Consider the following 26,321-nt stretch of genomic DNA (forward strand, 5'->3'; position numbering starts at 1 on the left):
CTATCTTTGGGCCCAGTGATTGTACTGGTTTTATATTTTGTTATGGAAAGATGTGCAAGAATAACAACCTAAGCACCTGCTCTCCAGAACAGTAATGTTTAAATTGCACTCATTGCTTTTGTGCGGAAAACACATCTTTACAGGCCATTGGGGAAAATCAATCTTGACTTCAACCCTGACTTTCTCTTCTTCCACCTTATTATAAAAAAGATCAAAATATTCAACATGGAACAGAAAAATACTTCCTTATGAAAGTGAAGTAGGAAAGAGAAAACAAAGCCAATTCTAAGCAGAGTCATTTTCATCACTGGTCCCTCTGCCCACACTTCACCTTACTTGCTAACTGTGGATGACATAAAGTAACTTTATAGTTTAAAAGTTATTTTGGGAAGATCTGCATATAGAACTAAACTGGCAGTCTTTAAGGAGTCTTCAAATAAGAAACAGAACACTTTTCCTCCTCTCCCTTCTGCAATCAGGAACTCAATTGTACAGACAACTGATACACCAGTGCTAACTGGCCAATTTCTATCAACGACATGAGGTATAAGATTGCTACTATTTTTACTGTCCCTGTTCCGTAACGGTTAGAGTCTGATGCACACAATGTTAGGCAATTAAGTAAAGCTTTTCCAAATACTTACAACCATGCCAGGTATAGCTCAGCGCACCTGCTGAATTTATATACAGAAACAGGAATTATTATTTTTTTTAAAAAAAGTGGAAACATACTGCACTACCAGAATGTAAGGAGAGGTATGTAGCCTCGGCACCAGGGCATGTGTGTACAAACATGTGTATACGTGCACAGGCACATAATGCACTCTTGCAAATGACCACTTACAAAATGAAATGGCATTTCGTATACTCCATAAAGAGGTTAGACTGTTCCCTCTAAATGAGAAAGTTGTCCAGTGTGACAATGTTAGAATAGCAGTTTTTAACCAATCACAGAATCAAAACAATGCCAAAAAATTATCTGAATGCAGACAGTGGAAAAGCACACAAGCACCACTCAACTATCACCATCTTCATTAATATATCTTTAATAAAAATTTAATAAATCAAGTTTGTCTTCGCATAATGATCAACATGTTTGTTCAAGAAAACAGGGAAAAGTCACTTTTCCAGGACACGTTGTAGAATATGATCTAATTCCTAGTACAGTGGTACCTTGGTTCTCGAATGTAATCCGTTCCGGAAGTCCATTCGCCTTCTGAAATGTTAGAAAACCAAGGCGTTCGAGAAACAAGGTTCCACTGTACATTGCTCTTCAATGTCCAAACACTATTTTAAAAAATGCATTGAACTGATCCATTGAGGGAGTACCATCAATGCACTTTGAAACAATTTCCTCTGGGGGCCTTCCAACATACATTTGCAGTGCTTTAAAAGCAAAACTGAGAAGATAAGATTACCTACTTTTGATGGACCACTGTATGGTATATTAATGCAGAACTTTTAACTTGTTGGCTTATATAAATTCCGTGAAATGTTTGTGTTCTTAACGCAGGAATCTTTTGCCCAATGTGGGGTTCAAGCCTACAAACTTGAAATTAAGAGTCTCATGCTACAAATTGAACTATGAGTAACTGGAGGTTCTTTCTTTTTACTGGCTCTGCTTCTGCTTCTACGTACAGGCCGAAATGCAAAAGGGTAGCAGGCATATTTTCCCCTGGATTGGAGGAAAGTAATGGTAAATGCTTGACAAAGAAACAGGCTCTTCTCTGCTAAGTCTCCAAGGCTTAAAACACAGCTAGGTTGCTCTTTTTCTCAATTCATATCAAAGGTGGGGGGGGGGGGGAGACAAACATCAATACACAGTATTTCATAAGAAACAACAGGATAGATACAGGATCCTAATTCAAACAGTCAAACTAAGAGCAATGTCTGTGTGCTGCTTCCCAAACCAGCAATGAGGACGCACCAGATGCAGAGTAAATTGGAGTGTATACATAGCGCTTTCCCCCTCATGACCACTCCTAAAGGCTTCATATAAATAGCATTGGGGCAAGATGGTACCTTATAGGAACCTAAAGCATAACTTCCGAGGGGCTGAAAGACCATCACCTAATGCTATCTACTCAGTTTTGCAAATACAAATACAGTTTTGCAATTTACAAAGTGAGTCCAGGAAAGTTTTTAATGTGTGACATTTTGATGTATTTTTAATCTTTGTTGGAGGCCGCCCAGAGAGGCCGGGAGTGGTTGGGGAAACCCAGCCAGATGTGCGGGGTATAAATAATAAATTATTATTATTAAGATACCATGGTTGATGGTATCAAAATCTGCTCTGAGTTCAGGCAGGAATAGCAGAGCAGTCCTCCTGACAAAGTGCATCCACCAAGGCAACCCAGGCCAATTTTGTTCCATACCCAGTGCTGAACCAAGACTGAAACTGGCCTAAATAATCTTTTTCCTTCAAAAGCATCTGGGCAACAACTACTCTTTCTTTTTTTTTTTCTCTTTTTTTTTTCATCATTCTTTTTATTAATTAGTTCCACAAAAGAAAGTAAAAAAACTAACACACATGTATAAAAAAAAGGTCAGTATACAAAAAGTAAAAAAAAGAGATTTACAAAAAGAAAAGAAATAAATAAATAAAAATACATAAACTTTGATTTGCCCATTAACATTCTTACATATACATCCCTTTCGAGACTTCCTTCAGCTTGTCCATAAATCTTTCGAAGCAGTAATCAAGTTCACACGTTTCTCTACTTATTATTGTCGTTAAACTTATCTCTATCTCCTATTTGCTTTAAACGATAACTCTTTGTCTTTCACAGTGCGTCTCTGAATCCCTTTAGCGTTGTTTGTCCCTCACTAATACATTCCAGATAATCCACATACTTTCCCCAATCCTTGATAAACACTTGGTCTCTTACATACCTAATTTTCCCTGTTAATTTATCCAGCTCTGCGTAGTCCAGCAGTTTAAATCTCCACTCCTCCACCGTTGGTATTTCCTGCTGTTTCCACTTTTGGGCTAGCACTACCCTTGCTGCTGCCACTGCATAATATACTATTCTACGATCTTCTTTTTTAATCTCTTGCCTTAACATCCCTAGCAGGAAGATTTCTGGTTTCTTTCTGAACGTGTATTTTAGAATCTTCTTTATTTCAATATATATATTCTCCCAAAATTGTTTCACTCTTCCACACTCCCACCACATATGGTAGAAGGAGTCCTCCTCTTTTTTACACTTCCAGCACTTCTTATCCGTCTTATACATTTTTGATAATTTTATCGGTGTTAGATACCACCTATAAAACATCTTCATGACATTTTCCTTTATCATTGTACACGCTGTAAAATTTAATCCCTCTCTCCAAAGCTCTTCCCAATCTTCAAATTGTATGCAGTGGCCTACATCCCTTGCCCAACGGATCATCACTGATTTAACTTCTTCATCACCTAGATTCCAATCCAACAGCATCCTATACATCTTAGATATGATTTTTACTTCATTATTTATTATCTCCGTTTGGAATTTAGAGTCTTTTTCTGCATATCCTCTTTCTTTAAAGTCTTTACTGTACATCTGATTTACCTGGATATGGTGTAGCCAATCATAGACATACTCCTTTACTTGATCGTACGGCTTTATCTTCCATTTCCCATCAACCTTAGTTAGCAATTGGCTATATGTAGCCCAGTTGCTTCTCATATTAATAGCCTTTATACTCATTACTTCGAGAGGTGATAGCCAATGTGGTGTTTTCGGCTCTAACAAATTCTTATGTTTTTCCCATACCTCAATTAACGGGCCTCTAAAGATATGATTTTCAAATCCCTTATGTACTTTCCTCTTGTTCTTCCATAAATAGGCATGCCAGCCGAATCTATTATCGAAGCCCTCTAAATCGAGTAGCTCCGTATTCACCAACTTTACCCAGTCCTTTATCCAACAAAGGCATGAGGCCTCGTAGTATAACTTCAAGTCTGGCAGGGCAAAACCCCCCCTTTCCTTTATGTCTGTCAATAATTTAAACTGAATTCTAGGTTTTTGGGCAACAACTACTCTTTCAAGCAGCTTTCTCAAAAAGTGGGTCCTTTTTAAGGGGAGCAGGCACCACTCTTTTGCATAATGACACAGCAACACACTCTGGACCTCACAGCCAACTCCCCCACTTGGCTAGTATGAACTGGCCACGATGGGCAAGAGTAGAGAATGGACAAGTGGTCAGTCAAATAGTTTCAAGGAACCTGTCCATGTCCTCAGGCCTCAACAACTGATATTGATCATACAAAATCAGCCCATATGGTATATTAAATGGCATACTCATGTCTGACACAAACATGATATTCAAGTCAGCACAAAAAATAGAGATTTTACCTGCAACATGCCTAGAAACTTATCACAGCAGGCCTTGGAAAATTCAAGCATCCCCATCGCTGGGACAGGTGTTAGGAAACAACTTGGAGCAGCTCTGCTGAATGGCTGCTTGAGGATGCAAGCGTGGTAGCAAAGAATTACTTCTTTCCCACCCTCACTGCCATGCAGTAGGCATGATTATGTGCTCTAACATGTGTTTTGTTGCCTTAAGTAATGGTTTCTCTTAGCAGCCCAAGCTCTATAGTACTAGAAAGGTCACTTAGAAGCAATCATGTTGATGGTGCACCACATCTTGCCATTCCAAAGTGAGACAACAGTATTGCCAACTCTATTGAACAGAAAATTCCCCACAGCATTCAGGAATATCTCAGATTCCATAAGTTGAGAGTTTGACTACCTCATGGCAAGTTGGCTTTAAGAACCCACATAGAGATCCCCAATATGTCCTGGTGCTCTACTACAGGATAGTATGAGTAGAGATGAGGGTGGCTTTGTACTGCACCTCCATTTGGAAGCTGTCAAATTGAACCCACTCACAGAACCGCCCAACGGTGATAAGAAGCCATTTAAGCTTTTTCCCATGTTGTGTAGTAATTGTTGGTGCAAAAGATACATCAATCAATCAATCAATTAGTGTTTTGCCATTGCAAGCATTTAAAATATCAAAGCTGTTAGGGACTGTTAGGGAACTGTGGCCAAACAGCATTCCCTAATGCATGTCTCTTGAGAACTGAATAATACAGAAAATAAGTTTGCCTATCAATGCAAGTAACTTTGTTAAGTGGCAGTTATGTCAACTACTACTACTGCCTAGTGAAGTGGTTTTAAAAACTGGCTTCTACACAAGATACCTCAAAACTTCACAACACTATATCCGTTTTAGCGGAATAATTTTGTTTCAACCCTAAACAGTATCAATACTAATAACATTTTGTAATGGAGATCTAATAGAATTGGATTAACAGAGAAGATGCAGGAGAAGAAGAAAAAGTTAACATAAGGACCAGCAATGGGGAAGAGGGAAGTCAATGGGAATTTATGGAATTCTCTTTTTGTTTTGGTTGCTTGATGATTGTTTGTAAATTTGAAATTTAAATAATTTTTAAAAAATACTAATAACATTCTGTAGGGAAAATATTTCCAGTTTGTATCGGTCTCTACAGCCACAGCAGGAACTGTAACTCCCCAACTCTCCCATTGTCTCCCGAAACAGATGGATGCTAACAATAATTAAACTACAGTGGTACCTCGGGTTAAGTACTTAATTCATTCTGGAGGTCCCTTCTTAACCTGAAAATGTTCTTAACCTGAAGCGCCACTTTAGCTAATGGGGCCTCCTGCTGCCCGCCGCGCTGCCAGAGCACGATTTCTGTTCTCATTCTGAAACAAAGTTCTTAACCCGAGGTAATATTTCTGGGTTAGCGGAGTCTGTAACCTGAAGCGTATGTAACCCGAGGTACCACTGTATCACTACGCTGGATTGTAGGGGTGCAATCCCACTCCTCTACCCAGGGCCTGATGTAGGTTTGATGAGGCCCTAAGCTACTGAAGGTAATGGGGCCCTTTATATGTCCAGCTGTCCTTTGTCAACAGCAAATTGTCACTGTTTTTTGTGTTGAATATATGCTATATGGTAATTTATGGACTTAACAGGTATCTAAAGCCATTTGCACATAACAAAATATGTATTTTATCAAAGTAATTGTTGAACTGAAATACAATTAAGAAGAAGTATATTAATAGTGAAATAATTATTAAGCTCTAACTTAAAATTTTGGAAATGTACAGTGTTTCTTTTCCTTTAAATTTTTTGGGGGGCCCCAAGACAGTGGGACCTTAAGCTATAGCTTGTTTAGCTTATACGTAAATCCAGCACTGCCTCTACCATAGGAGTTGGAATGATGGCTCAGAAAGTTTCTGTTGGTTTTTTTTTATAATAATATTTATTAAAATTTCAAAAGAGTTACAAAAATGAAAAAAGAAAAAAAGGGGAAAAAAAGAAAAAAGAAAAAACAATTAAAAACATTTCAATCTTTCCATATCTTGTCTTTCATTTACTTATTTCCCTGACCTCCTCACACCTCCCTCTTTTGTATTCTAGTTCAATAGTTGTTTCAGCAAATCCTTACCCTTTTTGTAGTTATCTTAATACTTTATCATAATATATTATAACTTTACATTTTTACATGTTAACAATCCATTTTTACGTACCCCTTAACCACATTATTGCTAAAACCACTTAGCTTCATTCCAACCTCCCTCTAACATTCCTTAATTTTACAGTGTTTCTGTAAACAGACTTTAAATTTCTTCCAATCTTCTTCTACCGACTCTTCTCCCTGGTCTCGGATTCTGCCAGTCATTTCCGCCAATTCCATGTACTCCATCACCTTCATCTGCCATTCTTCCCGGGTGGGTAAATCTTGTGTCTTCCAATACTTCGCGATGAGTATTCTTGCTGCTGTTGTTGCATACATAAAGAAAGTTCTATCCTTCTTTGGCACCAATTGGCCGACCATGCCCAGGAGAAAGGCCTCTGGTTTTTTCAAGAAAGTATATTTAAATACCTTTTTCATTTCGTTATAGATCATCTCCCAGAAAGCCTTAATCCTTGGGCACGTCCACCAAAGGTGAAAGAATGTACCTTCATTTTCTTTACATTTCCAACATTTATTATCAGGCAAATGATATATTTTTGCAAGCTTGACTGATGTCATGTACCACCTGTATATCCTTTTCATAATATTCTCCCTTAAGGCATTACATGCCGTAAATTTCATACCTGTGGTCCATAGCTGTTCCCAGTCAGCAAACATAATATTGTGTCCAACGTCTTGTGCCCATTTTATCATAGCAGATTTCACCATTTCATCCTGAGTATTCCATTTCAACAGCAAGTTATACATTCTTGATGGCTCAGAAAGTTTCTGAACTAGCTCCATGTCCTGTGAAGGGATTCACCATGAACTCATCTTCTTAGCCACATATGCCTACATCAAACTGGAGATCACTGATGGACCAGTGCTGATAAAGCAAGCTGTAAGTATTTAAGCCATTTTAAAATTCGGTTCATCAGAAAAACATCCGCAAAAAGCAACCATTCTCTCTGTTGCGGGGTAAGGTTGTTAGGTGAATAGATCTGTGACTAGTGCTCAAGTTAAGAAAATAATTCAGTTTGCTGCTTAGGGCTGTGGCAGATCTGCAGGAAAGACAACAGTTAAAACTCGATTTTTACTTTGAAGGTGGCAGCCGCAAATTGCTATGAATACACAAAGATCAGGAACTGCTGAGTAAAAAGGTGCCACTGTAACTCTTCATTATGGAGAAGTACTTTTAAGATGTTAGATTCACTTAAATACCCTTTCCCCCTATTCCGTATAGTTTAAAATTACCTCTCCCCACAAAGGATTTACAGCAAGTTAGCAAGATGTACAGAATGTACTCACTCCGGTAAGAGCAGAACACTGTGCTTCTAAAGTTAAAAACTAGCCCCTTGCTGAAGTGTCCTTTTAGCAGTCTCCCTTTTAGCTGCTGCATTAGAGCACAAAACACTCCCCCATCATCGTTTCTCCAGTCCCCATGCAGTTTTCCAAAGCCCTGCAGTTTAATTCACCACAAAGACTTAATAAGGTTTAGACTCTTAATACAATTAGTAATGTAGCTCACAAATTAACCAACCCATTAGCACTCCAAAGAAACAATTCCAGAGAAACTCTAGCTAACATGGGGATTAAGAATAACTTCTTATGAAGTGAAAGATTGAAAGCTATTACATATTGCTGCATGTAATGTATATGAGTATCATTTATTATACAGAAGAGCCTGATGCACTGTTCTGGTGTTACTTGATTTTCCATAAAATGATGACAAAACCTAATGCTTACTGTATAGGAACTGCTTTTTATTAGATGGCCATGAGAGTTGCCAATGTCCAACATATATATTGTGCTAACATAGTTTTCAAATAAAATTGTAATATGCCTTATATTACTTTTGAATCTTGTCTGCACTGACATGCCTCAGCTGCATCACATTTAGAATACTGCAGCACACTCTAAGTTTGGCTGCCTTTGAAAAGTGCTATTATAGAATACAGTGGTACCTCGGGTTAAGTACTTAAATCGTTCTGGAGGTCCGTTCTTAACCTTAAACTGTTCTTAACCTGAAGCACCACTTTAGCTAAAGGGGCCTCCTGCTGCTGCCGCCGCGCCACCGGAGCACCATTTCTGTTCTCATCCTGAAGCAAAGTTCTTAACCCGAGGTAATATTTCTGGGTTAGCAGAGTCTGTAACCTGAAGTGTATGTAACCTGAAGCGTATTTAACCCGAGGTACCACTGTAGTAAGGAGGCGGCAATCTGAGCTGTAGCTATTTCTCTGTCTCCTTGCTCAGATTCAGAGGGGACGGCAGCTAGTGACAGCAAGGAGCAACATGGGGGAACAGAGCAGCAGGGTGGAAGGACTGGGAATGGGGGCCCTGCTGGGTTGTAGGCCCTAGCAGATGTCTAGCCATGTTGGCCCCAATATCAACCCCAAGGCCCCTCCAAAAACATTATTTTTAGAAATTTCTATTTTACTCCTTGGTTTTGTACTGCGTTCAATTTTCATTCATTCATTCACTTTCAAATTGTTGAACCTAAAAACAGGAGGGTGAACACAGGCAGCTGCAGTTTAACCCTGTGGTGATGCACCACATGATACACCCCCTTTCCTACTTGAGTTATCCACTTCGTATGTTACAGACCAATGTGGGCTGTGATTCAGGTACTGTATGAATCAGGCCTCAGAGCTGACACTGATCCTATAGTTACCACCAGCTATCATGCAAAGGTTTTCAAGCCATTATCTACTCATGCTGTGGTAGTTTCTCCTTGCCTTCAAACTTGCCTGGGAAGATGTCACGACTAGATCAAAAGTCTTACTAGAATCCACCTCGTCAACTGCATTTCTCTGCCTAAAAACAAATTAAAGAAACCCTGTCTGGCATAATTGTCATGACAGCTGACTGCTTAAAAAAAAACACACTCAATTTTCCTCAGTGTGGCTTAGTCATTGTTTTAATATTGGTTCTATACTTACCTTCCATGTACAGAAAGCAAGCAAATCTTCTCTAAAAAAAAAAAGAGGCTTGCTGCTTTCTTGAAGCAAGCTATGATTAAATATAATTTCTTCAGACTCAGAAACTACAAGTACATAACCCTTTCTCCTTTCATAACCATCTGGTTTTCAATGTTATTTTTGTAGTGCTTAGGCAAAACAAATACTGTATTCTGAACGTTCTACAGCTTCAACTCCATTGCCACACAGCAATACTAACATGTAAAATACTGCCATGAGAATTGAATGGCATTTTTGTAGACTTCTAGTTCCGTTTAAAGCTGAAAGCAGTGTTCTAGGTGCATTTTGCGACAGGGAATTTCATTAGCACGAGCAGTTTCTGAGCTCTGGGCTCAGTACTGCGCCTAAGATTTCAGATTGAAACTGCAGAGTGCAAGGAAATAAGGAACTTTTTCTGGCTCCCCACTTCTAGCTGCTTTCTGAAGACTGGAGAAGAGACCCTCTTAAGAATATTAGGGGGGTGGGCAGGGGAAGAACTAGACCATGTGAAAAATGAACATAATATTTTAGTTGCAGTTCATTCATTTTCGGCTTTGTATTCTTATTATTTAAAAAGTGTACCTAGACATTCCGTTGTTGCGCCCATAACCTAGGTTTAAGGTGCTATTTAGCTCCTAGCTTTCATATCTCAGTTTCTAACACTGGCTGAAAGGGTTTCTAATGCTTAAAACTCTGCTCTTAAATTATTTCCATCTGCATCTTGGGCTCATCTTAATATAAACAAACTGCAGTTTATCACTGAGCAAAGCAAAATGTAATCTAGGTAAATTTATTTCCCTTACAGATACAATATCAAGATAATATTATGGGTAGCAATCTTTCAGCTGGAAAATATATATTGTGGTCTTGCATAACAGCTATTCGTATCCTCCCATGCCTGCTGCCTGCTGTTGCTGTCAAATTCACACTGTGACCACATCCATTTTAGGCCAATCAAAAATAATCTGAAAAGTGCTAGGAGAAGATACCTGTTCCTATTTATAGGATTGTAGCCAGAATGGGGCCAGTGAGTGCACTGCCCACATGGAGTTCCATGCCTTTTATTTTTTAAAAAAAGTCCTTTGAATTGTGACACCAAAACATTTTTCATTTTAGGAGGGAAAGCTTGCTTTAAGCAACGAAACATGTTTAGCTAAACAAAGAAACCTATGCTGCTTCAAAGTGCTTGTGCTGCAAATTCTACCCATTTGATGCACCTAAGATTTTCCGGGATCAGGTTAGCACTTTAAACATTACTACTGCATGGACCTTGTTTAAGTGATCCTGGAATATATTGCTTTTTAGGACATTCTGCAGAGCATGGAACTTAAATGGAGTAAGGATGTCACCACTTCAAGATTATTCTGCTTTAACCCCTGGTTAAACACTGGGGTCAAATGTATCCTAAATTAATAAAACTTCTACAACACCATGTTTTCCATAACTCTGCAGGTTAAATATTCCACAACTATGATAAAGTTAGAATTTTCATATGGCGCTTCATGGCATATCAGTTACCATATTTTTCTGTGTATAACACGCCCCCGTGTATAAGATGCCCCCTATTTTGGGGGACTCAAATATAAGAAAATGGGTGGATATTACCCAGAGTTCTTGAGCTTTTTTTGGAGGGGATTGCCCACAGTTCTTGAGCTTTGTTTGAGGGGCGGGGGATTGCCAAATATCACTCATCTGCCTTAACGACATTTTCTATCGCACATGACGCAATAGCCACCAAACGTCTGACCGTGTGCCGCCAGCAGCCACCTATCACCCGCCCAATTGCCGATGCAACAGCCAATCAAAAAAAGCCCTTGCCGCACCCAACAATCACCCGCTCCCAGCAACCTACAGCTCCCAGCAGCAACCAATTCCCCGTCCCCACAATGCATTATCCATGTATAAGACAAGCACAATTTTCCAACACTACTTTAACATAGAAAATCTTCATCTTATGCACAAAAAGTATGGTATATCCTTACGACTTTTGGGATCAATTTCTGCCCTATTTGATCACAAAAAAATTGAAAATCTATGCACATCAGGAGCCAGGGATCAAAGTGACCCTGCAAAAAGCTGCTTTAAAACAAACAAACGTACCTTTGATGTCCATTAATGCTTTTTTTTTTTAATGCTTAGACCAGAACCTGTTATTTCAATTTCTTGTGTATTTCTTAACCATCTTTCACCATAAGGTCCCAGGGTGCGTTATACAAAATCATATATCATTATTTTTTTAAAAAAATTCTTTATTTTATTACAGTGGTACCTCTAGTTACGAACTTAATTCGTTCCGTAGGTCCGTTCTTAAGCTGAAACTGTTCTTATCCTGAGACGTGCTTTCGCTAATGGGGCCTCCAGCACGCGATTTCCGTTTGCATCCCAGGGCAAAGTTTGCAACCAGGAGCAGCTACTTCCAGGTTAGCGGAGTTCGTAACCCGAAGTGTTCGTAACCAGAGGTACCACTGTACATTTATAGACCATCTTTATCTTCGATGGAGCTCAAGGTGGTTTATGTGGTTCTCCTCTTCCACAATTAATCCACACAGCAACCCTGTGAGGTAGGTTAGGACAAGAGATGGTGATTGCCCAAGGTCACCCAGTAAGCTTTATGACTGTGTGGGGATCCAAACCTTGGTCTCTCAGGTCAGACTCCAACACTCTAACTATTACGCCACACAATTATAAAACAAGTAAAACCTTTCCAAATGGACAGAACATATTCTTGAGAAAATGACTCTCCCCCCACTAGTTTCATAATAGACAAATTCTCTCACTTTTCTTAAAATCACTGCAAACAGGTTCAATGGTCAATATCGCACAGGCTTCCAAAATCCCTTCGCAAATATCAATTTTTTAATCCAGTTAGAATCTTCTTCATAACCCAACAAAGCTTCTTTTTCCTATCATTGCTATTTGCAGAGATCATGTTGAACAATACATAACTAATTCGGTTTTTGGAGTCATTTTGACCCCAGCTGTATCAGCAACTATTTGCAAGCAATAAAGGATGTAACAGGGGGAGAAAGAACCAAGAGCATTTGTCACCATTTGAAGTTAGCTCCAAAAATAGCCAGCTGATTGCCACCATATTGGAGCAGGTTTAGAAAAGGAGGACTGATGGTTTTTTGTTTAAATTTCACCTCAATTTAGCAGTTGTCAGTGATCTGATTTGCACGTAACACTAAGGCTACAAACGCACAAAGCAAGAGCAGTTGGAAAACAAGTCAAGCTTTGTAGAAACAGGCCATGGTTTGTTTGCTCATCTACACAGTGACTCATGATTTGTTGAGCAAACCACTGTTAAAACAAATCATGACACAGTGTTATGTGCAAACACAACCAATCAATTCTTGCCCACCTGTAAACCAGCATTCTCAGTAAGATTTCTAACAGTCTATTTCTTAAAAGTTCAGATTGTAGTGTCAGTTTTGGAAACAAGGTAGAGGTTAGCTGTTATTAAGACATACTCTTTCCCTCTATATATGCACAGAGAATACTCTAAAAGCAGCTCATCCTATTAAATCTACCTCAGCACTGCTTCTACGTTGTTCAGGATATGACAAGTATGATGGGAGGCAGACTAAGGCTACAAGGGCCACTAGAAAAGCCTTTTAAGAGTTGTTAATAAATTATTATCATCACAATGCTTTTATTTTTCTTTTGACAGTATCTACTAAAATGGCAGATGCCATCAGATGCAGAGCAGGTTTCTCTTGTCTCCTACCTGTTCCTTCTGCACAGTGGTGCAAAACTGAAGAAAACAGGAGCCTTGACCATATAACAACTCATTAACAAGCCAGCAAATGGTAAAAATATGACAATACATGCAGACTGGGGATACAGTAGAGCAGCACTCATAAGTTAAACCATTAAGGAAATAAAAGCCTCCTGTGGAGCTATACAGAACCTGACAACAAGCAGGGAATGAGTATTTAACAGCTTTATTAGAAGTGCGCATGCATTGTCATAGTAAATTACATTTAATCCCAGTCACATTACAGCAGTGCACAACAGTTTGGGCTGAGCATTTTAAATAACACTCAATGTATATACAAGAATCTACAATGTGTTATAGATTTCTGCCAAATCAGACTTTCTGTAAACAGCTTAGAGGTTCTATTTACAATCAAGTGGTATATAAATTTAGTTTAAAATAAAAATAAAAAAACCCAAGCGAGATTACCAGACTATAAGCATGGAGTGGAGTGGCCAGCGTTCTGTAAGGCCTGCTCCCTGCCTTGAAGGCCTTTTTCCACCTGGCCTGGAAAGGCAGAGCCCAGACTGACTCCAGCTACAAAAGAGTAGACTGCTGAACAGACTCTTTGTGGAGTTTTTTGTTGGGGCTGTTGTTGCTATTGTTATTTGTATCTTTATTTTAGAACTTGTGATTTATGTGCAAATTGTTTGGTTTGGTTGTGTATTTTTAAACGTTTATGCTTTATGACTATTTTGTTATGTTGTAGTTATGTATTTTTTCACGTTGTAAGCAGCCTTGAGCATGGTTTGAACTATGGGAAGGGGGCATACAAATAAAATTATGTTTGTTATGTATATACTAAGTTTGTTAAACCATAGTTTACAGTTGCAAGTGAACTCATTACCAACCTATGGCTGCTTTCACCAGCTCCAGTATTTTCTTCCAGTCGTTACCACAGTTAACTACAGCGTCTAGTGCTGGGATCACCATTTTTTTCCAGCTCATGGGCACATATGGAATTTTCAAAAAGAATTCTGACACTACCCAAAAAATGCTGCAAATGGGGGATTTCCTCCAAGGAGGAGGTGTAACACAACTCTTAGCAAAGAGCAATGGGAATAGTGGGATGGGGGAATTCTACAGCCTTTATGGGCACTGGAGAAAGTTTACATGGATGTAATTGGAGGGATAGGCTATTGGAAATACCAGATCTAGGACGTATATCCACTTTTAAATGATTTCATTAGCCAATGGTAACAGAGCAAGCTCCTCCCACCTCAGACATCCAGCTGTGAGACCCTTTGTTTCTGAGTAGTGGAAGAAGAAACCAGGCAGGTGAGAAGGGTGGGTATGGCATATTGGTGTTATGATTTGCTGATATGCTAGGCATGGTTGTTCATGTAAAAACAGAACATGTCTGAATCTTAGCAGAGTGCACAGAAGGCTACAACTGCAAGCCTCAAAAAGTCATAGTACCACCTCAGCAGTGCTAAGGCCCACCTTAACTACTTTGTTCAACCAGGACCACATAAAGATGTTCAGGGGGAAAAAACCATAGAAACTGTGTGTCAGGTCAATTGTTATCTAGATAACTATTCTGGGTAGCTAGCTAAATACAGTTGTGAAAACTCTTACATCCATCCCCTGCTTTACTTAGCATCTAGTATGGAAGGGTATGTTGTCAGAGAACAGGTTGCATTTCCATCATGGAGTTCATTTGGCCTATCCTCCATAATTGTATTTAATCCTTTTTCAGATTAAAGACACACCATGATCATCTATGAATATACTGCATTAAGAAGCATTTCTTGCTCCCTTTCTAATTTATTGAAAACAAATAAGACGTTGTTTCTATTCTGCCCACAACACATAGGTTACTAAGATCTTCTCAATTCCATCCCTATAAAATGGCAATTCCTACAAGCCCTTAAAATCCCACTCACCATCACTCTTTGGAATTCCTTGTTAACACCACTGGACAGGACTCAGTCTACTACAACATCGCTTAATTGGCAAAATGTTATTGTGGTTGTAATGACTTTGGCTAGTTTTTTGTTCAATCCCCTTTGGCTAGCTACTCTTTCCTTTCACCACATTCCAATTACTCCCATAGTCCCAAATTGCTGCTACATTCTCCGACACATACAAAATCTACAAGTTTCTTTTTTTAAAAAAATAATTTTTATTAAATTTTCCATTATACAAATTTGCCATATCAAACAATTTTCACAAATTTCAACTTTTTGGACTTCCCTCAGCTTCTCTGCCAATCATCCATATTTTCCCATTTTTACACATTTTCTAAATTTAATATTGCATTTTTAGATTACCCTTACTGTCCTGTTTCTGTTTAACAATACTCCTCTCACCTTCACAAAGCCTCTTTAAATCCCACTAGCGTTATTTGTTCATCACATATACTTTTCAGATATTCTGCAAATTTCCCCCAGTCCTCGATGAACTTGTGGTCCCGTTGATATCTTATCTTCCCAGTTAGTTTATCCAGTTCTGCATAGTCTATGAGTTTCGTCCTCCATTCTTCAAGAGTCGGTAGTTCCTCCTGTTTCCATTTTTGGGCCATTAAGATTCTTGCTGCTGTTACTGCGTATTGGAAAAGTTTTTGATCACTTCTATTTATCCCTCTTCCTGTCATTCTTAACAGAAAGGCTTATGGTTTCTTTACAAATGTATATTTCAACATCTTCTTCAACTCATTATATATCATTTCCCAGAAACCCTTCACTTTCTTACACTCCCACCACATATGGTAAAATGATCCTTCTTTTTCTTTACATTTCCAACACTTATTACATGTTTTAAACATTTTTGCTAACTTAACCGGTGTAATATACCATCTATATACCATTTTCATCATATTCTCCTTTAACGCAGTACATGCTGTGAATTTTATATTTTCATTCCATACTTTCTGCCAATCATCCATTTGTATATTACATCCAAAATCTCTAGCCCAATGTATCATAACCAACTTTACTTCCTCATTCATTGTATGCCATTCCAACATTTTATACATTTTTGACAATATTTTATAATCATTGTTTATTATCTCTATTTGAAATTTCGATTCATTTTCTGCATATCCACTTTCTTTAAAATCTTTTTTAAACATTTCATTTACCTGAAAATAGTGCAACCAATCAAACACATATTCTTTTACTTGTTCATATGGCTTCATTTTCCATTTTCCTCCTTCTTTAATTATTAATTCTCCATATGTAATCCAATTCTCTCTCATATTAATTTTCTTTACACTCATAACCTCTAATGGAGACAGCCAGTGTGGGACTTTGGGTTCTAATACATTTTTATACCTATCCCATATTTCAATTAAAGATCTCCGGAAGATATGATTCTCAAAACCCTTATGACTTTTCTTCTTCTCCAACCATAAATACGAGTGCCATCCAAATCTGTTATCAAATCCTTCTAAATCTAACAATTTGTTATTTTTTAATTTTATCCAAGCCTTCAACCAACAGAGACAAGATGCTTCATAATATGAAGTCTGGCAGGGCAAAGCCTCCTCTTTCCTTCGCATCTGTTAATAACTTAAATTGTATTCTTGGCTTTTTATCCTGCCAGATATATCTTGAAATTACTTTCTGCCACTCTTTAAAGATCATAGTCCCTTTGATTATAGGAATCATTTGAAATAAGAATAACATCTTTGGAAGTACACTCATCTTAATCGTTGAAATTCTGCCCCAAAAAGAGAGTTTCATCCTTCCCCATACCTCCAGATCTTTTTTAATTCCATTCCACACAGGTGTAAAATTATTTTGGAATAAGTCAATATTTTTTGAAGTCAACCATATTCCCAAGTATTTTACCTTCTTTGCCACTTCAATTCCTGTTTCTTATTGCATTATTTCTATTACATTATGGTCCACATTTTTTACAATTGCTTTAGTTTTTTTCTTATTTAATATAAACCCAGCCACCTTACCAAATTGATCAATCTCCTGCAGCACTTCATTTAAACTTTTTAGTGGATCTTCTATCGTTATTACCAGATCATCAGCAAAGGCTTTAACTTTATATTCATTCTGACCTACTGTCACCCCTTTTATTAGTTCATTTTGTCTAATTCAACTCAGGACTTCCAGGACCATTATAAATAGTAGTGGAGAAAGAGGACATCCCTGTCTTGTACCTTTCAATATCTTCACTTCTTCCGTAATTACATTGTTCACAATCAGTTTTGCTCTCTGTTCTGTATAAATCACTCTTATTCCATTATAAAAATCTTTTCCTACCTCCATATATTCTAAATTCTTTAACATAAATTCCCAGGATATATTATCAAAGGCCTTTTCTGCATCTACAAACATCAATATAGCTTGTTTCTCATTCCTAGCCGTCAGATATTCCAAAGTATTAATTATATTTCTCACATTATCTTTCATCTGTCTGCCAGGAAGGAAGCCTGCTTGATCTTCATGAATAAATTCTTGCAATACCTTTTTCAATCTTTTTGCTAATATTCCCGTAAAGATTTTATAATCAGTATTCAACAATGAAATCGGCCTATAATTCTTAACTAGTGTTAAATCGGAATCTTGCTTGGGAATAAATGTAATAAAGGCTTCTTTCCAAGTTTCCGGAATATCCTTTTCCTTCAAAATATTGTTCATAACTTCTTTCAATGGTACCGCCAGGGTATGCCTCAATAATTTGTAATAACTAGCTGTAAATCCATCTGGTCCTGGAGCCTTTCTTTTTAAAAATCTTTTATAGCTTCTATTATTTCTTCAATCTCAATTGGGGCGTTCAGTCTGTCTTTCTTTTCTGTCGGGATCTTTTGCACCTTTTTATTTTTTAGATATCTTTCTATTTTTTTCATATTGTTCTTTTCTCTATTCCTGTACAAATGACTGTAAAAGTCCAAGAATCCTTTTCTGATACCTTTTGGGTTTTCTATCTCCTCTCCATCGACAATAATTTTACTAATTGTGTTTTGTTCCTTTCTTTTCTTGATTTGCCACGCAAGCCATTTGCCAGATTTGTTAGCAAACTCAAAGTTCCTTTGTCTTAACTTTTTAATATTCCATTCCACCTCCTTATTTATTATCATTGCAAATTGTGTTTGCAAAACTTTTATATTTTGTTTTATTTTTTAGTTGTTGGGTTTCTTAATTTTTGTTCATTGTCCATTATTTGTCTTAAGAATTCTTTCATTCCTTTCTCTCTCTGCTTGTTTTTGATTGCATTCTGTTGAATGAAAAATCCTCTCATTACCACCTTGCTTGCGTCCCAAACTGTACTCATCTTTGTACCTTTGTTACAATTGTCTGTAAAATAGTCCAACAACTTCTTTTGTGCTTTTTGTACAATTTTTCGGTCATCTAAAAGGTAGTCGTTAATTCTCCATCTGAATGATCTTTCTTCATAACCTTCAATCTCCAATTTTATTGGGCTGTGATCTGAAATTACTCTTGGTTGGATTTCAATCTGAAGAGTCCTTGGTGTTAATTCATTTGAAACCCAATCTACAAGTTTCAGAAATCTACAAGTTTCAGAACACAGTGCAACAACCCAAAAATTCAATTCCTAGCAAATTTAAAAGTAAACACTATTGCAGCTAAGCTCTAAAAATGTATTTTAGGTGTACCAAAGAACTGTTTGTACCCAGAGGAATTCTTTTTCTTTTTTTTTCTTGGAAAATGAAACTTCTCATTGTGCTGAAGAAATGTGAGTCAAAGCACATCTAGTTCATGAGAGTATTAGACTTAATATTTCACCCACAGATGATCCCAAGACAATTTTAATCGAAATTTCAGTAGCTTTACCCTCATAGAGAGTGATTTTAAGCAAAGTACATTTTGCCAAAGTTATATTCAATATTATAGTTTTATGTTTGTTTGAACAAACATACTAAAACATGCACACAGTGTAATTTTACTTCTTCAGCAAATGTGTACAATTGTTTCTGTAAGTTCGTATCCCTGTTAAAGCCACTAGCAAAGTAAAGGACTAAAAATATAAACAGCAAGCAAATGTATTATTACACAGACTTGGATGGATCCTGATCTTTCAGGAGTTTACTTTCCTTCAAAAAGGTACATAACTTACGTTAGATCAAACTTTCAAATCATTCCAAATGCCTTAAATACCGTACTTCTTTGTGCCTCAAACTCAGAATGTGCCAAGTTCAGCATACAATCATGGCTTATGAAAGTGGATTTAGAGATGCAGCTACACCTAGTGATCAGCAGTAGATCACAGCAAACAAAACTTGGTAGCTGAATGACTTCATGCCTTTAAAATAAAAACCAGAACACTAACAAAAGTCCAAGTGAGGGAGCTGAGAACAAAATGTATAGGTAACACAAACCACCAAGAATTAAAATGTGGTGGTGTTTATATGTTTATTTGCTTGTTTATCTAGTAAACTTTGCCAGAACAGGTTCTCCAAACTAACAATGAATAAAATTCAACACACTGGGAAAACTGAATTGCTAGAAGAATAATTTATTTTGCACACTCATTTGTTCACCAAAACAAATAAAGTCATCATTAAGTGCTATTAACTTAAAATAAAATAGAGCCAGAATTCAGAGGACAACTTTATGCTTGCCCAAGAACTTGTGCATACCACATCTTATGTGGGACTGTAACTTTTTAAATATTTTGAACAGGAAACTCCATTGCCACTTTGGAACGCATCCCTCAGCTACTACATAAAGTAGTTTGCCACGTAGCATTGCGCTGTTATTTGAGAAACTAAAGTTCAAAGTTACCATAGGTGTATGGGAACTAGATGTATGGTACTTTGAATCCTAGGGCATGGGTGTTTTTTTTAAAATGGCTGCAATGTATCCTAATTACCAAACAACTACAAAACCTACAGAACAGTATTTGTAGAAAATTCTTAGTATGAAACTAATGAATTGTCCTGCTGCATCGGTTAAATCCAAAGCACACTGGATTTGTGTCAAGACTGCCAATGAATGCAACAGCTTTTGAAAAGAATTGCAGAGATGGCTTTTCTAGAAGGTCAGCCTAGTTTGGCTAGTTTGTTAATTTACCTCACTTCACTCCCAATGGGAAAGTCAGCTGCACACACATCACAAATGACTGGAACATTTTCTCAGCTGAAGAACACAGAGAAATCAGACACTAAATGTTCCCTCCCTCAGCCATTGCTACATAACTCTGGTGGGGTTGGGATTTTGGGGTTTTTTGTTTTAAAGGAAAAGAAAAGCATTTTATGACTATACTGCAAATCCAGCCTCTACAATTGTCAATCCAACAGATTACATCTGCATTAAATACTTCTTTTCTTTTAAAAAAAATACATATACACTGTAATTTTTCTGGAAGAGTCTGATAACTAAACGTGAGACCAAAGATGCATTATACGAGTTTCTTCAGCGTAATTACATCCTTGTAATATGCTGTAGGGTATACTTTTCTCCTCTATATTATCATAATAACAGTGCCATTTTAATCAGTGACTGAACAGAAAACTTTAATTTTTTAATAAGTAACACAAGACAAGTCAGAGATGGTTTCAGCACGAAAATCATCATGTAAGAAAAGAGACAGACAAGAAACAGTATAAAGAAAACACAAAGAGCGCTGCGTGTGCAGTTCCCAGCACTGGGTCCCCGGTATCTACTGCCTGGGGCAATGCGAGCAGTTCCTGTAGCTGGATTAAACCCAGGGTGATCCAATGTCTGGTGTGATCAGTTCTGACATCCTCCATCGTCCATTAGGGATGGAAGTAGGCGGAATCTAAATGTAGGCTCATCTCGCCTGTCTAATACGTGGCTGGCTCAGTCAAACTATCCCTTGGAAGGGCATGCATATACACATTTGCCTTTATGTGCAGAGTGATGTTTGGGATTGGGATCTACCCACATAAATTCAAGGAATTTCACCAGATACACAAAACAAACAGAGGTAAGCACACACACAGTGATGCTCAACCCCCTACAACCACTAACCTGGACTTTCATGTGTTGAAGTTTACACATTCAGCTGTGAGACATCAAACGTACATTATTAGCCAAATGCACAGAAATCAAGTGGCATATATGAATGAATAGCTCTTACGCAGGCAGTTATTCTCTGCGCAGAATGGGGATTGGAGACAAATTAGTTGGCCCAATTCTCTCAGCATACCAGTTCCACCCTCCCCCTGCAACGCCTGATGTCCATGCAGCATGTGGACATTGCATTTGTATAGAGATCTACATGCCTGAAGTCTAATGTGCAAAGTCACAATCCGCATGCTCCATGTTTGGGCTCTGCATGTGCTGTTTGTGTGGTCATGTATGCAGCTCTATCAAAACGTTCAACACCCCAGTGCGCTGTAGTGAGAATGACACACTAAAGTTCGGGTTTATATGGAAAATTCCAATTATATTCCCATGCCCAGAAAGTAACCATAAGACTTGCGAACCAGCCTTTATTTCTCTCGTCTGCAATTTTGCACCCACAACAAGGTCTTTGTCTCACACTATTGTGTTTAAAAACACAGGACTGCAACATAGACTTCAGAATGTTTGTAAACAACACTGCACTGAATTAACAAATTATGAACCAGTTAAGAATATATGTACTTTAATGAAAAACTGATTAATAGACACAGTTTTGCTTTGACTGCGTAAGGACGCTCCCAATATATTTAATATTGGCACTAGAACTAACTTTTAAATTCTAATATAGCATTTAAAATATGTAATTTTATAAAGGAGCAATTTCTTTGCAGTCTTGGTCACTTTCTTGTCCCCCGTCCCCCCCCCCACTCACAAATGAATACATATTATAAGAAAATGAAGTTGTACAGGTGGGCTGTAAAAGTTAATAGTTTTCCCAATACTTTTTATATCACATCATTTCCTTTACATAATGCTATATGTTACAAGAAGCCCATAAACGCATTACTGACAGCAGATATAAGCATTTAAAGTTCAGGTGCTGTGCCAGCAAACACAACAAAGCTTCATGAAAATCCAAAGTTAAAATATTAGGTTGAAATCCTAACCGTTGTGAATACTTGGTTTTAGGCTTGCAGTATTAGCTGGTATACAAGTTTTCTGCCACCACTTTATACAAGAAATAGCTGTATAGGTTAACAATAGGCCTCTCTGGGACAATATTATGTTATAAACAAAAAGCACCAACTTTCTGCAGGCTTTTTGAATATGTAACTGCTTCAAAAAAATAAGGCGGTTATAAAAATGCATATTTTTCAAATTCCATTACACCTCTATTGATCTTCCATTGCAATTGATATGAACTCATACACATACACACAGACTTTCACAAAACATAAAATTTAAGATTATGCTGTTACTGACATCTCTTGTATCCTATTTCTATTTGAACAAAAGCATTTTCAAAAATCGTTTGTTTTGCCTGGCACTGACAAAATAAATAAATCTAAAATCAATGCTGGTAAAAAAGTAGCATTCTGTATATTTAAACGTTGTCTACAACCATATTTCAATTGAAAGCATTAAATGTGTTGAAATTAAATATACAGGCAAAACCTATTAACTATGTGGAGATTCCAGGCACACTTACAGTGCATTCCTATGCAGGTTTATTCAGAAGTAAGCTGAACTGTGTTCAATAGAGCTTGCTGCCAATCAAGTGTGTATGGGACTAGTGTTGAAGTCTACTGCAGTAAAGGGATTTACTTTTACAGTATATGCTTAGGATGAGGACATAAGCCTCAGAATAATCATTAGTTTTTACAAAATGACATGATCTTAGACAAGAATCACAACATTTTTGATACAATCCAAGAAACAATTGCTTTTTCAACTATAAACTATCATTACTGTTTATTATCTTTGGGGAATTTGTACACCTAAGGTGTATATTTACAATTTCAAACTTGTAAGAATGTCACAGGAAAACTCAACACTTTTTGTTAACAGTTAACTTCTCCTTCCAATAATGTCTTGAAAACTTTTGCAACAACAGCAAACCCAACAGCAATATAAATATTTACTGTAACTTTTGCTCTTGCTGATTTCCTAATGATTACTTCATAAGAAAGACTCTCTAGTGGGGACTGGCTGAACGTAACACTGAAAAACTTTTGATACATGCAGATTCAGTATATAGCAAGGATAGGGATACCTGTGGCCCACCAGGTGTTATAGGGAATCTCATTAGCCCTAGTCAGCATGGCCAATGGTTAGGATGGTAGCCCAGGAGTGTATAGAAGGCCATAGGTTCTCCATCTCTGGTGTACTGCATTAAAAAATAATAAGAAAAGCTCATCTGTTCTCTTGACATCTTTCAATAATTTCTGCAGTTGCCCATACTCTATGCTCCAAATAATAGTGCTGTCTGTAGTACCTACCGTTACACATGTAGACATTTACCCACATAGGCACAACAGGCTTTTTGGCATACAACTTTCCAATACTTATACATGAAAACTGGTCTGAAGCTTATTGACTGGAACAGGAAACTGGTTTTTCTTTTTTGCAACCCAGTGGTAACTTTGGTAGGCTAATAGAAGCATCAAGTATTACAGAAGTGGTGTTGAGATAGTATTGTTTCTAAGCAAGGCAAGCACACACTTCTGCACTCACATAAAATGCTCATTTCTTCCAATATTTTGACAAGTTGTGCTGCAAATTATGCAGCTAAGCTGAGGTATGGCTTTATCCCAATAAAGTGAGAGCTAACTGCGAGTAAAGTTTCATGATTCACAGCTCAGCTACAAATAGCCTCATTGAAACCAGAGAAGGGACGGGGGAGAGTTTTTCTTCAGAATTATATTTCATACCAGGGGAAACCTCTGGAACGCCTCTCTCGCAATGAACCTTCTGACTTATCTAAAAATGTAGAAGGGAACTTTTGAGAAAACACAGGCTGCTTTTATACACACAGCATCCCTGGAACATTCCTTTAAACCAGAATGTGTTTACAGAAGCCATGAAGAGCGGATTTCTTAAAATCCAAAACTTAAGTTACACAAGGGTGCTGTACACAAGCACTACTTAATGCACGAAACACCAAGTACCCTGCAGCCAAGGCAACAACCAGAGTCCTACTTCTCCTCCTGATCAAAGCACGTAGAAGAACATGGAACCCAGATGTCTTCAATTTCTCTCATAGGTTTCTAGAGTTCATATGAAAAACAAACAAAATGAGCCCAAGTTACTCATCCCATCCAACTCTGTGGAACTAACTGTTTCATAATCCAGCTACAGACCAAAATTAGAGGGTTGTATGCCTCACATGCACCATTAAAGCATGTTACGCACATTGGAGGAGAGCCCAAGCAGGGAGGATGCTGAGGCAGTAAATGCCTGCCAGGTAGAATTAAAAAGTTACGCTTTGATTATCACTTCGCTGCTACAAAGTGGGGAGAAATGAAGGAATCACAGCACAGGGCACTGCTTCGTCCAAAGCTTGACACAACTTGACCAGAACTGGAAAACACTTCCTCACAACAACTACTCTCAAAAGCTCGGGACCCCTGCGTCCCCCTGCCACACCTGGACGCCAGACCAAAGGGGCTGTCAGTCACACAGCACTCCAGGCACAAAGGTCGCCTCCGCCCCACAGTCGTCCAGCGAGGACTTGGCTGGCTAGTCGGACTGGAGAGAGGGGTCCGCGCAAGGTATTCTGGGCAGCTTTCTCTTGTCCAACTTCTCTCGCCACCCAGCACGAGAGACCGTGGGCTCCACGAGCTCGGCTCCGAAAGCGCCAGCAGCCCGCCCGCCCCGCCTCGACGGAGCGTCCCTGGCTGGGAAGGAAGAGAAGCCCGGACATTTGCAACCGCTGGCCGGGAGCAGCCAACTTGTAGAAAGTTGTTTGGGGGTTGGATTTAAAGCAAGGGCCCTTCACATATATAGATTTTTTTAAAAATGTAATGGTGGTTTGTTTGTTTTTAGAATTCCGAATTCCCGCCTCCCTTTCGAGGGAGGGAGCTCGTCGAGTTGTGCCAGACTCCGCAGCCGCCGCCTCGCTCCGCGTCTTGCACTTTTGCACCCGGCAGCCAAACTAACGGGATCCCTCCCTCGGCGCCTGGAACTTCCCCTTCTCCCTTCCAAGCGTCTCTCTCTCTCTCTCTCCTCAATTCCACTCAGCAGCTCCAAGGGTCACACTCGCCAAGGGGGGAGGGGGGGAATACCTCCCCATTCGCCAAGGCAGCCCGTCCCGCTTCACCTTTCTCCACACGAAGCTCCTTAAGGAGCCCAGCAGTCGCCCAGAGTTCATTATTCTGATTCTGAAAGGGACTCCGCGGGGTTTGCCTTACCTGTGAACGTCTCGGCTGCCGCTGCCAGCAAAAGTCCAGCCAAAGTCAGGAGGCAAGTTTCAACTTTCCCCATATTTCCTTCGCCTCGAGAAAGACCCCCCTCCGGCCCTCCCCGGTCCTGGGGGGTTGGGGAGGCTGGCGCGGGCGCCCTCCGTGGCCCTTTCCTCGCGGGGTCCGCCGGCCTGAGAGGGGGCTCCGAAAAGCAGCGTCGCGTCCCCGTCAGCAGCGCCCTCCCGCCAGCCCGCGCGCTCCCTGTTGCGCCGCTCCAGCCCCGCAGCCGCCCAGCCGCGAGCGCCGCGCCGTCTTCGCGAGGAACTCTCTCCTCGCTCCAGTCCCCGCACTGACTCGCGCTCCCCCCGGCAGCCAGGCAGGCAGGCAGGCAGGCGCTGAGCAGGCAGCCGAGAGCCAGCCAGCAGCCAAGTCACGCCCAGCCGCCGACGAGGCCGCCTTTCTCCCGCTAGAGGGCGAGTGGCGCCAAAAGCGGCACCCCCGCCAGGCTGGCTGGCTGGCTGGCTGCTCGCTCGCTCGCTCCGAGGACCTCGCCGCCGCGTTTGCTCTTGTGGGAGGGAGAAGCTAATGGGACAGGCGCGCTAAGTGGCTGCTGCTGCTGCTGCGGACCCGAAAGTCTTCTTTTTGAAATGCCCGCACGAAGGTAGGCTCCTTGAGAAGAGCGGAATAACGCCGGACGGAAACGGAGGAACCAAAACTGTGAGGGAAATGCAAATAAACAAAGCAGCAGCTCGGGGGAGAAGAAGTCCTACGTGCCGCGCACGAAGTTTGTTGCTGGAACCCGGGCAGTGCGCTCTTCTCCGCACAGAAATTCTGAGCTTGCACTAGTTTATCCCGCCATTCAATTTGTTATTTATTTCGCTGCCCCAGTGCTAAGCAGTAAGTCGTTAAGAGGCTTCCCCTCAGGTGAGTGTTGCAGCT

General features: G+C 39.3%; 1 protein-coding gene across 4 annotated transcripts in view; it reads right to left on the minus strand.

The window, feature by feature from the left end:
- The window catches only part of PTPRM (protein tyrosine phosphatase receptor type M), a 428,935-nt gene extending 403,290 nt beyond the window's left edge, over window positions 1-25,645 (minus strand). For 3 of the 4 annotated variants that reach the window (XM_079982864.1, XM_079982863.1, XM_079982862.1), the window contains exon 1: window positions 25,392-25,645. In XM_079982864.1, coding sequence (XP_079838990.1) covers window positions 25,392-25,464 — 73 coding nt within the window. In that variant the 5' untranslated portion in view covers window positions 25,465-25,645. The remainder of the gene's footprint in view (window positions 1-25,391) is intronic. The other variant, XM_079982865.1, reaches the window with a different exon arrangement.
- Between the last annotated feature and the right edge of the window lie 676 nt (window positions 25,646-26,321).

The sequence above is a fragment of the Podarcis cretensis genome (assembly GCF_951804945.1).
Source record: "Podarcis cretensis genome assembly, chromosome: 7".
In the NCBI taxonomy this organism is placed as follows: domain Eukaryota; kingdom Metazoa; phylum Chordata; class Lepidosauria; order Squamata; family Lacertidae; genus Podarcis; species Podarcis cretensis.